Source organism: Pseudopipra pipra, chromosome 3, assembly GCF_036250125.1.
Source record: "Pseudopipra pipra isolate bDixPip1 chromosome 3, bDixPip1.hap1, whole genome shotgun sequence".
NCBI classification, from domain to species: Eukaryota; Metazoa; Chordata; class Aves; order Passeriformes; family Pipridae; genus Pseudopipra; species Pseudopipra pipra.
The window spans coordinates 36,089,546-36,102,573 of NC_087551.1; the positions used below are offsets into that span (position 1 = coordinate 36,089,546).

Genomic DNA, 13,028 nt, shown 5'->3' on the forward strand with positions numbered 1-13,028 from the left:
TGCTCTGATGCTTGTAATATTTCTGTCATTGCTATTGAACCCTGCAATTCCTGATTGTTTTCTGGCAAATTTTCTTCTCAGCAATACTTGCTTGGTAGAATCCCTTTGGTCATTTTATTTTCAGGTTTAATCTTGCTTACTCTCACTATTATAATTGCATGTCCTCCTGTGGGTTAAAAGCACCTTCTTATCAGCCATTTCATGGTAGGAAATGTCATGAAAGTTTCTCATTCAAAGTGAAATAGTCAGGAGGAGGAAGCAGATATATTGGTAAGATAAAAGTAAACATTTAATGCCACTATAGTTTGATTTTTTTTTCCAGACATCATATTTTTGACAATGTTTCACACCTCAGATACCACAAAAAGGATATTTTTTAGCCAGCAAACAATAAACTTTACAATTTTAATGGCAAAAGGCTCAATGCATTTGTTGACCAACTTGAAAATGGCTGTGACTTTCCACATTTTCAACTTATCCTCATGCTGTTCTTTCTTTTTTTTCCCCATAAAATTTAGTTGATAAAATATATATATCTACCACTGATACAGCCTCTTCTGGAATTGCCCACTGGTGGGACCAGCATAAGTTCTATATCTATCAGTTTCTCTCCTCCTTAGCCCTATTTTATACCACTGTTAAAATGAGAAAGAACATAGCCACAGACAGAGTGAAATGGATTTAGCAAACATAGACTGCAATGCATAGCACTTAGATAAGCATTTCCAACCATCATGTGTAAATAAATTATAAAATACAAGCAACTCTATAAAACAAGAACATCCTGAGTTTACAAATAAATTATATCCTTCATACATAGAATATGATGTGGATGTTAGTAACCAGCAGTTTCAGCTATGGGAGGGAAAGAAGTAAAACGTAGAAAAGTTAGTATCTATGCATACATAAAACATATATGTATGTGTGCTACACGTAAATACTCACACACATACATATACAATATAGAGGGTGAATACATCCATATCTATATTATATAGAGAATATGTAATATAGCTGAAACTGCCTCAAGCACCAATTTATTACCATTATTAAAAAGTTCGCTCAATACTTAAGTAGGACCACTCAAAGTAAAATGGTTTGGGTTGTGTTTTATTTCCTGTCCAGGAGCATTTGAAGGTAGTTTGAAATATTATGGCTGAATGCTACTATTTCACTTTCAGTACCTCCATTCTTTGCAGAATCGTCATGCCCTTTGTGAGCTTCAAAATGTTGCATAAGTGAGCATGAGATTGCTGTTTGTGAAGTTGGTGGCAAAATCCATATTGACAACTGGGTTAGTAAAAGAGTGCTATGTTTTCAGGGAAAACAGATTTTTCTTTTTTTTTCTTTTTTCTTTTTTTTTTTTTTTTTTGAAAGGTTGCTTGAGAAGGAGAAAGAAGAAAGATAAAGACAATAATAAAATGGTTTATTATTTCCAAGAGCAGGTATGGAAACTCTGATAACCCTGGGATGAGCACACAATAAATGTGAGAGAGAGAGAGAGATTATTAACTTTGCACTGACAAATCATTCACAGTTTTGTTTGCTATAGTTATTTGGAAACCTGTTTCAAATCTTATGATAGCTAGCAATGTCCTGCCTTGTATCTTCAGAAACTGCTGTGTGTTGCCAATGCAAAAGCCTGTGGAGTAACAAATCAAAGACCATGAGGACATCAGGATTAAGCAAGGTATGCCACCCATCCATGGAATTGAGAAAAAGTGCCTCTCCATATGGTCATCATCCACTCCTATCAGTGTTTAACAACACCAATGCTTTGATCTCTGCAGCGAGCTGGTGTATCCCTGATGCTGTGCAACCATCCCTCCCATCATATGAACTGGCATCAGAGGGTCATTCAGCCTCTGTTTTATAAGAATGGAATTTCCTTCTGCAGTGAAGAAGCTTCAAGTTATAATTTTAAAGCTATTAGGACTAGACAGAAAGCTTGATCTCATAGACCACCAAGAGTCCAGGTTCTCACTTGATGTAACTATGCTGTATTCCTCACACATATGCAGAATTTATTGTATTTAACAGCTGAGATTGTAAAATATCTTGCCTTAAATTCATGACACCCTGAAATATAGAGTAGTTCATTTGGAATACTATTACAGGCCTCTAGATGGGAGCTGCAGCAATTGGCTTTGTAGACTGAAGAAGGTGGGGAAGAAAGAACTTTTTAAAGCAGGCCTTAAAAGTGTTTCAAGCATAAATTTTCTCTGTAGTGTGACGTGAGTCACCTTCATCCCAGTGAATGCAAGGAGAAAGGTTTTGTAGGCACTCCTTGGAGGAGGAAGGGGGAGTGGTGGTGTTACCATTTGTGAACACCTATGCTACCTCCCCACAATAATGTGTGTGGGGACTGTCTCAGACTGCTTGCATATATACTTCTCTGTATGTATATACCCTTTGTTTTTACAATTATTTTTAGTTCATAAGAAAGATGCAACAAAATCACAAACATTTATAAAAGGTAATGTTTGTAAAAGAGTCTGTATTCTTCAGCTGTCATCACATTTGAATTCCATGCCACAGATAATAGTCCCCATTTTAAGACATACCATAGTATCGAGACAAATGAAAAAAAAAAATTTAAATCTCCCATACTTCAAGACGGACTGAGCCTATCCTGTGAGCAAGCATGAGACTTGGTGAGCATTATTTCCAGCATCACTCCCAGTTTTCAGCCTCTATATCTTTCATCCTTTTCTGTACATTATCTGCAACTCTCACTTAGCTTGCTTCAATGCCAGAGGATCATGACATTGCTTGTTACCACTTACTGTTTTATGTACCTGCATGTTTCAGAAGCTATGTTTTATGGCAGTGGGTACTCCAAGACCGAATCAAAGTCAGCAGATGTTCAGCAATAGCCCTGTGTGTGGCCCTTATGCAAAATGAGGGGATATCAAATATGTAAGAGGAGAATATTTTGCTACAATATAACAGCACAGTAAATACCAAAAAAAGGAAAAAAGGCAGGTGGATGAATTTTCCTTTTCCTCGCTATGGGAAGGTTACACTGCTGTAACTCTCCTGACTCTTAACACAATTGTGCTTCAGTTTTACTAGCGCAGGTGAGATGAGAAGAGGCCCAGTAAAGACCTAAGAAAGGAGAGCCCAAGTGCTGATTTGCTTCCTTGTCTCTCTATAAAGTAATACTTCGGATTGCTTAGATCTGAATGAATTGACAAGGAATTAGTTTGAGGCAAATACAAGGCATGCATGCCTAGAGAAAAGACTTGTGTCATTATGACAAACATACCAGGAATTAGGGCTCTCCCATATCCTCTAGGACACAAAGTGACCCAGCACCTGGAGCCAGCAGGGGTGTGACCCATAGCTTTCTGCCTGCTGCAAGAGCTCACACAGACCAGAAGGATGTCTGAATCCAGATTGCAGCCAAAGTCTTCAGTCTAAGGCTACACTTGAATTTGTGGCTATAAAGCAACTTCTGTCCCTTGTATGAATAAGGCTCACATATGCAAAGACGAGCAGTTCCCAGAATAAGCCTCAAGCTGCCCCACAGCTGCCCGTGCTGGAGAACAGTAGTGGGGATACGGAGCAGTAGTGCTGTTCTGCAGCTGTCACACAACTCGACAATGAAGAGCTGTGATCTCCTGTCACACATGCAAACAAAGAATTAACCTTCAAACCTAATTACATTAACACTGCTGTTCGCCACTAAAGCTGTCCCAGGGAAATAAGATTGATTTCTGAATGTGCAAATGATTAAGCATTACATTCATGTTGTTCCTTGTGTATTTTAGGCAACATGATGCCTTTTAAAAAATCAACATAAAAACAGCATTATGCTGGCAATTCCTTAAATAATGGGACTTCCTGGATGACTTGCAGAAGTGTATGGGTCTTCTGTAAAATGCTGACTACTGCAGACTAAGATCCATTGCATAATAAGGTCTTGATGCTTTTAATTACCTCTTTTGCAGATATTTGAAATATAATAATATAAATACTGAAGTAAAAAGCTATTTTTGAGAAGAAAACATTTTATAGTGTTCAAATCTCCACAAATTTTTCATTCCTCTTTTTCCATTAAGCCATCACAATTCTTAAAAACATAGTGGCAAATTCTGAATTGCAATGACAGAAAGTCAAGAAAGAGAAGATGAGTATGGATTTTAGGATATGAATACTAGTATATAACGGGAGTGTTAATGGTCCCTTTAATCAGGTCCTCAGAAATAAAATATTTGTAAGTACTATGATTCTGCTAATTAGTACATAATTTTCAGTACGCAAAATTCATCCTTGGCATAATCCATTTGGTTTCAGGAATCAATTTTGGTCCATCATGGTAAACAGAGCGAACATATGCTCTTACTGTTTTAAGTAATAGCTAGGTAGACATGCTGCTTTCTATGCATCCCAATCTACAGAAGTACCAAATCTAGAGTCAATGAATAATTGAGTTAATGATGATGTGGAATATTACATGCAATCGATATTTTACAATACCTCTGAAATGTGTCCACTCGATTTATAGAAACATCACCACTCCTGTATAAGTCCCAGACTGTGTGTAGGGGCGATTTCCTTGGCTCTCTGCAGCTGTTTTTTTTTTTTTTTGGTTTGGTTTGGTTTTGAGTTTTTGGTGGTGGTGGTGGTTTTTTCCTTTGAGAGAGAAGGGGATATGTCTTTAATTCTTACTTGGAATAAAAGTTTCATGATAGGAAATTGGTGTGGAACAGAGTAGAAACTGAGTTACATGTAGGACCTTTTTTCCCCTTTTATAGACTGTAAGAAGAATCTTCTACAAAATCCAGTGACAAGGGTAATAGAATTAATAAGATTTGTTATTACTAAATAAAAATAAAACTATAAAAATGTTATTTCTATTTTTTAAAAAAGCTTTTTTTTTTTTCACCTAACCACTAGAAAATCTATCAGTATTATTTTTCCACTGGAACTTGTTGCTTGGGATATTGTAAGATAGCATTAATATGATGTTGCAGGTAAAAGAAAAGTTGCACGTAAGTACAGTAGTAGATGCATTTTGAGTATATATTAAATGAGGCTCTTATTTCCTCACAAGCAACAGGAGGGTAGCACAAGTGTATGTGAAAGAGGAATTTCTGTGTATAGGCTTATTTCAGTACAGAGGAATAAGAAACCTAATTCAACAAAATAATGCTTCATGCCCATATGTAATTAAAATGCAGATTTTGAACATTTTTTTATAAAACACAAAGGATTTTCCTTCCCACTTACTCTTTTGTAGATAAAGAGGCAAACTAGTAAAACATTTGGATGTGCATTGAGGCACAGGCCCCTGTCCTTTTGACGTCAATGTGAATTTTGCCATGGCTTCACGTACTGGAGGATTAGTGAAGCAGATGCCATAGCCAACATACTTGAAGTGCTATATCTACTCATTTACTTTATTTCCAGATATACTAAGCTAAGTAGAGCCTGAGCTTCTCAGGTATGTCTGTGACTATGGACACACTGGGCCAGGGATCCAAAGCTGCCAAAACACGTTTTGCAGTGGTATATGTCATAAAGAGGTGAAGGTAAATTTTATCAGTCAGAGCCTGAAGAAAGAAATCACAGAATAATCACTCATTTTTGGACTGATAACTGTTGGAATATTTAGCCTGAAGGATAATTTTTCAGCAAGTTATTAGCACCAGAAAAAGGGGTTAGGATAAAAGTACCTCCTCATTTATAACTCCAGCCAGTACAAAGCAAAAAAAATATGAAAAAGAAAACAAGCTGGGGGGGTTGGATCAAACTGAAAAGATGTTTACTTCACAGTAATGTCACTTCTCCTCTCTCATACATTGCAAAACCTACAGGCTGGGAAAATTACTATGTTCTCCAGCATATAAGAGAGTACAGAAGACATATAAGCAAATCTTACTCTCTGCTAGAAATACTTTTGTGTCATCTGGGAAAGCTGAATTTCTCTTTGAGTGGCCTTACTCTGGTAACAAGAAAAGACAGTTAACATTTATTCATATGTTGTACTGATTAGGAAATATCTCTACAAACACAAGTTACCTAGAAACAGCAAGTCTGAAATAGGAGAAAACACCAAGAGAAAAACAAGCTGTAAATACATTTCAAAAGTGTATTTGTTTTTTTTCCTTTTTCTTTTCTTGACTAGCACCATCTGTACACAATAAAGTATGAACATAAATGTTTGGATAATAAAGATTTGCAAGGCACTTAAACAGTTTTTCTGGATAGGTTTTCTTTTAATGAACCTCTCAGTGGAAGTCCTACAACCACCTTTTCTCCTTCCTCAGCTAATGCAGGGAAAGAAGTGTCTTCTGCCAGCAGTTCTTATTTACAGACATATCCTTATAGGTTCCTCAAAGTGCTCTTTTAGGCTAAGAGAATCAACAACCTTATATCTCCATTTTTCATGCTTGTCCCGTTTTTTTCTAATACAAGACCTCTGTATAGTATAGCAAATCTCTCATACACACAGTTGAGACTTGACTCCAACCTTCATCCTCATTCTTTTGTCTTTGGGATGCTACTTGGAAGGGAAAAGGAGGATGGCAGAGATGCACATTGAAATTCTCTTGAGGTTCATACTTTATCGGCGTCTAGAGGTGATGTCAAAACAGGTGATCATCATAAGATGGGCCTTGCAGAAGTTGACACGGTTTTCCAAACGCTCAGTCACACATTCCAGGGCCTCCAGGTATTCCAGAGAATCCAGCTCAAATACCTGCTCCAGATCAACTGTGGGGGAAAAAACCACACAGATAGGAAAAGTAAAAAAAAAACCCAGTGATTGTTGTTGGGATAGTCAGAACTAATTCAAGTCTTCAGACCCATCAATATACAACATTATTACCTCTGGCTTGCCACTGTTGTTAAAAGTTGCCTTTTCTGCTTAATGGCAATTAAAATGGCACAGTGGCTTGCCCATTGTGAAAAATACTTCTAAGCTGCATGGGATGCTTTCTTGAGCAATATGCTCTGCCATCCTCACCAGAGCTGCAGATGGCTTTTGCCACACTCCATCACCCTTAAGCAAATGTTGAGTGCTAAGCATGTACTGACTTTCTCACACATTCTCCTGACCAGAAGCAGCTTTAAATAGCTCCTCTGTCCTGGGAGGACAACTCCTTTGTTGAATTCAGAACTCGGAACTAGAAACCAATCTCTAGTCTCTTTGTTCCTCCCACCTTTCTCTGTTCCATATGGTTCTCACTGACCACTCAAGCATGGCAAGGAAAGGCATACACATCAAAAACTCTAACTTAGGCGCCCATATGCTGCCAGAGACCAGCCAACAGTAGCTTCCATGGAAGCCAAGTGTGAGATATATTATCTGGGCCAGGACTTCTCATCTTATCTAGTCCCTGAGGTCTTTGCAATCCTTGAGGCTTTCTGCATTTACCAACCTAGAATCAGAAGCAAAGGCATCACACTCTAAGTGAACAGCACTGTACAGTAAATTCTTTGCTCTCTTTAAAGCTGTCTTTCTTTACTTCTCCTCCTTAATAGTGTTCCTGAAACCTATACTGTGGCTGTTTTGAAGGATGTACCAATCTAGGGTCAACTTAAGGCAACTGTCAAAGGAAGAGTTAGGATGCTGTAAGAGAACACACCAGCCAGCCTCCTTTTGCTACATGTCATTATCCTAGATAAATTGCATATTGTGGCTTTTTTTCTAGAACTTTTTGATATGAACTTGTCTGCTTGCTCATACTAAAAACTGTTGTATAACTACCGCAGCACTCTTTATGTTTTTTCCTTTGAGGTGCTGAAGCCCTTCTTCATTTGAATGTGAATGATCTTTAAGCTCTCTGAACTTTACATATATAGTTATAAAAAATGGGCCAAATTCATTTTTCATGTAAGCCCACTGGTGCCAAGGGACAAGTTTGCTTCACAGTGTTATTTTGTGGTAGAAGAGCAGATTTATAATATTGCTTATACGTTTGAGTGATCTGAGGCCAAAAAAAAAATCTCATTTTCGGGAGCTGTGGACTGAAACGCGTGAATGTTAATCTACCAATGGCAATATCCACCACTAGAATGTTGTACCATTTCAACATTCAGCTCTCAGGCAAAAAGGATTGTTCAGTTCTCCTGTAAACATTTAATAAGAATTATAGGAACTAGTTCTAGAAATACAATCAGCCGAAAACTTGCTCTTAGGTTATATGTTGGTTCATTTTAGTTCACAAACATAGTAGTTCACATCTCACTCTCTTACCACACATTTCTGCTCTCCTCCACCCACCCCCATTATATAAACCCAAGGAAACCTATGAGTCCAGGCAATAAAAGGATGCCCTTACATTCACTAAGCCATTTATTAGGATCCAGCATCAGGTACTGTTTTGTCACCTCCAGTTCTCTCATTAACCATTCGTACTTGGCCTTGACCTCAGCAATTCTCTGCTGGCGATGCTCCAGGATTTTCAGCTTGGCATTAAAACATATCACCTCCTGCCAAACAGGAAAAAGAAGCAAGGAAGGAATAGATGAAGAGGAGAAGAAATATTCAGATTCATTCAGTGAAATGATCTTCCAATCAATAATACTGACAATGAGCCATTTATTCTGGAAGCATATGAATCACTGCATGAAATCCATCATCTTTTTTATTTTTATTGCTTTTGTTTGGTTTTGATGTTTTCCATCAGTGAGCTTTGGAGACTTTGCAATGGTAGTTAATAATAAACCATAATAATTAATAACAGGCAGCATCTTGAAATTAGATTAACTGCGGTAAAACATTTCTGCTTTTTGTCACCAGAGTTTGGCTAAAAAAACCTAAGCTTTTGGGAGAAGAAAATCCATTGCTTGCTTCATTAAAAGCCTAAATACACCCTTGTGCTTGGCACATAAGAAATGCAGTAGTCATATTTTAAAATAGAAAACTGGTAGCAATATCAAATTTAAAATATCCTTAAACAAAGGCAGAGTGTTATGAAAAGCTCTAGTAATCCACAATCATTAATAAAGATGATATATTTTCTATAAAGATATGGAGCACAGTGACAGAACAGGGTGCAGTGCTGTCTGCGGACAAGAAGCCTGGCCTCATGTGACTTCTGAGAGGTGGCAACCATCAAGACGTGCAGTAAGTGACTCCAGAGTGAGGGCTGTGCTACCCTTGCCAGTCTGGAAACAATTCCAGTAATAGAACTATCCTCCTTCAAGCCTGTGTGAAGGTCTCAACACTATTCCACTTTTTTCTCTATTAACAAATCTGCTGTGTGGGTGAAGTGTAGTGGAAAACCCACCACAGAAAGTTTCTCCAAACAAAACCATGTCTGAGAACAACATCTCGAACTGCCTAAACAAGTGATAAGAGGTAGGAAGGAAAAGTGCCTTAAAATAATAATAAAGCCTGTATCCACAGTTACTCTAAAATACTCAACTTCAGATACTCTTCCCAATCTTCCATATCAAGAGCTGACCTTTACAATTTACACACTCCAGGAGATCACACAGATTGCACTCACCTTGCTGTCCCCACCTCGCCGTCGCTGGAGCCTCTCCACATCATCTATCTCATAGACTTTGATCTCAAAGGGCTCCCCCAGGCCCCTCTGCCCACTTCGCAGTGGCCCATCCACCCAGCGGACCCCGGGGCTGTTGGCAGGCTTCCTTGCTGGGGAAGTGGTATCCAGTGATAAAGCCGGAATAAGCCTCCGTCTCTGTGAACCTGCAAATGCAGAAAGTGCCATAGCATGTTAGCAGAGTTACTGCCTCTCCTTTCTGCCCCATCTGCAGAGAAATCTACAAATTATATATATTTGGCCTTTTTGCACACAGAAGAAAATGGACAGAAAACCCAGGGAAGCCATGGGAGCTGTAGCTGCAATGTGCTGTACCCACTGCCCATGAGTCAGATCCTCATGTATTCTTTGGTGTCTGACTCCAGGATTTGATACTCAGAGGGCATAAGTACCCTAAAGTTTACAGAGCCTGTGTCTGCTCCCCTTTGCTTAGGTGTCAGTGTGTACAGGTGTGCCAACGAAGGATCAAAGCAGCAGGCTGGAACAGCTTTGTTTTCCTATCTCTTTACTGGTATTGACTCTTACAGCTGAAGGACAAGCATTAGCCAGCCTCTGCAAAGACCACCTCCAGGAGAGGTGTGGGTTTAGGTTTTTTTTAATCACAGCACAAAAAGCACTGTGATACCCAAGTTCTTTCACTATCCTGGAGTTGAGTGCCAGAATACCACCATCTAGTTCTTTGCATAATAACACTGTAGGCTGACTAAAGCAGCAAAGCCAGTAGAGAGGACAAAAATGCTTGTAGTAAGTACATCCAAGCTTGGTGGTTGCCACCAGAGTCACATTAGCCTTGTCTCCGTTCAGTAGAATATTCTTCTAAAACATTTCCCATTCACACACTTGCTGCGGCACTGATGATGGGCCAGACAGAAGCAAGAACAGGCTGGCAGGCAGGTTAGTCACTGTGCCTGCTTCAATACTAGTGCTTGTGCACACCCATCCTGCTTTATAATACCAGTGCAGTGGATGAGAGCACTGAAAAAGGCATCTGCCATATGAGTTGCCAAGTCAGGGCCTAAGGTAAAGCAAGGAAGAAAATGTACGTCGCTGGCCTAACGGCAGGGGTAAGAAAGCTGAACATGAGGTTTGTTGGAAGAAAGAACAAACAGACACACAAAAAAGAAAAACAACTGGTTGCATTTGCTTGCTTGGTTTAGCACAATCAGAGCAATGGATGGGTTTACAAAAAAAAAAAAAAAAAATTTGCAGCTGACAATTCCTGCAACGTCTCCCCTAGGAGGCAGCAGGAATAGAAGGGATGGGAGAAGCCAAAAACAAAAGCTGGAGCCAGCAAGTTTGAATGAAACTATTAACTGACTCTCTTGGCTGCAAGAATAAAAGTGATGCCAGCAGGGAAGAGATGCAGAATAATTATGCAGATTTTATTTTAAAAACAAGATAAAACCATTTATAGGAATATCCCACATTATATTTATTGAGACTTGAATGCAAATAGTTTCAACATGTCTGTCAACTTGGTGCTTCAATGAAAGCCAAAAAAAAAGAACACCAAACAAAACCCATCCAAAACAAAAACCTCCAAATATCTATTGATTACCTAGTTTTCAAATTTGCCAGTAACAAACCATGGTGGAGTTTCATTCATTGTAGTCTGTTTCTCTGCTGATTTTGTGAACTATCACATCTTATCCCATGATTTCTGAGTGCAGCAGTCTGTGCTAGAAACCAGCAGTTAAAGACCCGTAATTAACCTGTAAATGTTAGCTCTAAAATAGATGAGAATGGTCTATCTTGCTATCTGTAAAGCGTAGTCTACAGAGCTTTTAGTTGAATTCATCTGAGATAATTGGATGCAAGAAAAGAAGAGCACAGCCAAAGCTGATGGACAGAGAGCTCTGTGTAGTCAGGGAGCTCTACAAGGCTGTTTTATAACAAACAGCCTGAGATCTGGACTGCCCATCCTGTGACACCTATAATGGTTGTATTTACTCCTCAAACTGCAGCCCAGCAAAAAAGTTCATGCCAGAACAAATGAAGCCTTACAAATACTAGCAAGTAGGAGTTATTTTAGATCTGTAGTACCAGTCACTGGAAGACAATGTCAGTATTTACTTACCTTGAATACATTTCAGTTAATCTCTAGATTAAACTGCCTGATCAAGAGAAGAGTCGGATCTTGACAAAAGGAAAAGCAAGACCTGACCCATTATCACAGATGAAAACTGAAAACAATGAGAGAAATACAGTTTGGGAAGACCTCAACAAACCGTAACGCTAAGGGTGACTCTTGTCAGCAATGCTAGAGAAAGGTAACCAAATGGTGGGAGCAGCTGCATACTTGAAGGGAAGTGAGACTATTAAATTTCGTTACGTGCAGGAATAGATCCTGCAACAGGCTCAGGCCTTCCTGGGAAACAAACCCTCCGCTTGCTTAGATGGGAAGGGCACTGAATATAGTCCTAGTGTCACTCAAGAGCAAAATGAATTCAGGCATTAAATACATTTTAAAATATTTTTTAGGGTTTTGGTGTCCCACAGGAGCAGTCTTTCAAATTTTGTCTGCGTGTAAAAGCAATCTCTTTGCTGTTTCTCAGCTTTTAGACTCGGCAATATCTACAAGCATCAGATCTGACCTCCTGTTTAATGCACTGAGTGCTGTTAATTCTTTTTATTTTCTGTTCCACATTGGTGGTCACACTCCTCTCTTGACATGCCTACAGACTAGCTCTAGCACTTCCAGGAAGCAGCTGAGCAGACTGGAAATTCCTTCTGCCCAGCTTTCCACGCATGGCTGAATTATGACTAAGGTAGTGCCTTTTTCTGTGATGTTTGATTTTCTTCCCCTTTTCCTCACTGTGGCTGTTAACATCACCTTCTTGTGCAATGAGGCACTTTCAAACCACCCCACTGGAAAAACTACATCTCTGCCCAGAGAAAAAGCCCAGGTCTGAGACTCTCTGGGAATGCAGGTGGATGGCTCCAGTGCACCTTGCCATGACAACAGCATCATGCTCCTACTTGGAGCAAAGCAAAACAGATGTCACTGGGGTATGAAGTACAGGGATGATGGTAAATATTTTTGCATTTAATTCTCATCCATATATGTTTGACTCAATGAGAAACAGAAGCCTGGGGTCTAGAAGGAGAGCTCCAATCTGAGGCCTTGTTTAACAGCACTTGCTTATCCCTTGGTGGAGAGGCAGAGAGGACTACAGTATGGCAGGAGACATTAACTCATTATATTTTTCTGGTCAGAACTCACGCCTGGATTGCCCATGGGTTATTACAACAAAAGAGCTGCTGGCTCTTGGTGCACTGAGGCAATGCAACAGGGCAGAGCCACCACAGGCTACCCAACTCCCCACTGTCTGCCCAGGGGCTCCTTTGGGACACAGGTCTCCAAGTGGGTACAACTGTGTGAGATGCAGAGAGGAAAGAGAAAGAGAGATGTCTTTTTATCTGAGCCTTGAATGCTGACTCAGGATCATTTATCTGAGGTTTAGAGTGCTTTGAGGCGAAATTAAATGAAAGATCTTCTTCATCTTT

The 13,028-nt window shown here is 39.3% G+C and overlaps 1 protein-coding gene across 1 annotated transcript in view; it reads right to left on the reverse strand.

The window, feature by feature from the left end:
* Positions 1 to 265: 265 nt before the first annotated feature.
* The window catches only part of KIF26B (kinesin family member 26B), a 290,490-nt gene continuing 277,727 nt past the window's right edge, over positions 266 to 13,028 (reverse strand). Inside the window, exons 13-15 of the mRNA XM_064648644.1 lie at positions 9,465 to 9,667; positions 8,292 to 8,442; positions 266 to 6,720 (exon numbers count right to left, since the gene is read on the reverse strand). Of these exons, the coding sequence (XP_064504714.1) occupies positions 6,572 to 6,720; positions 8,292 to 8,442; positions 9,465 to 9,667 (503 nt within the window). The 3' untranslated portion in view covers positions 266 to 6,571. The remainder of the gene's footprint in view (positions 6,721 to 8,291; positions 8,443 to 9,464; positions 9,668 to 13,028) is intronic.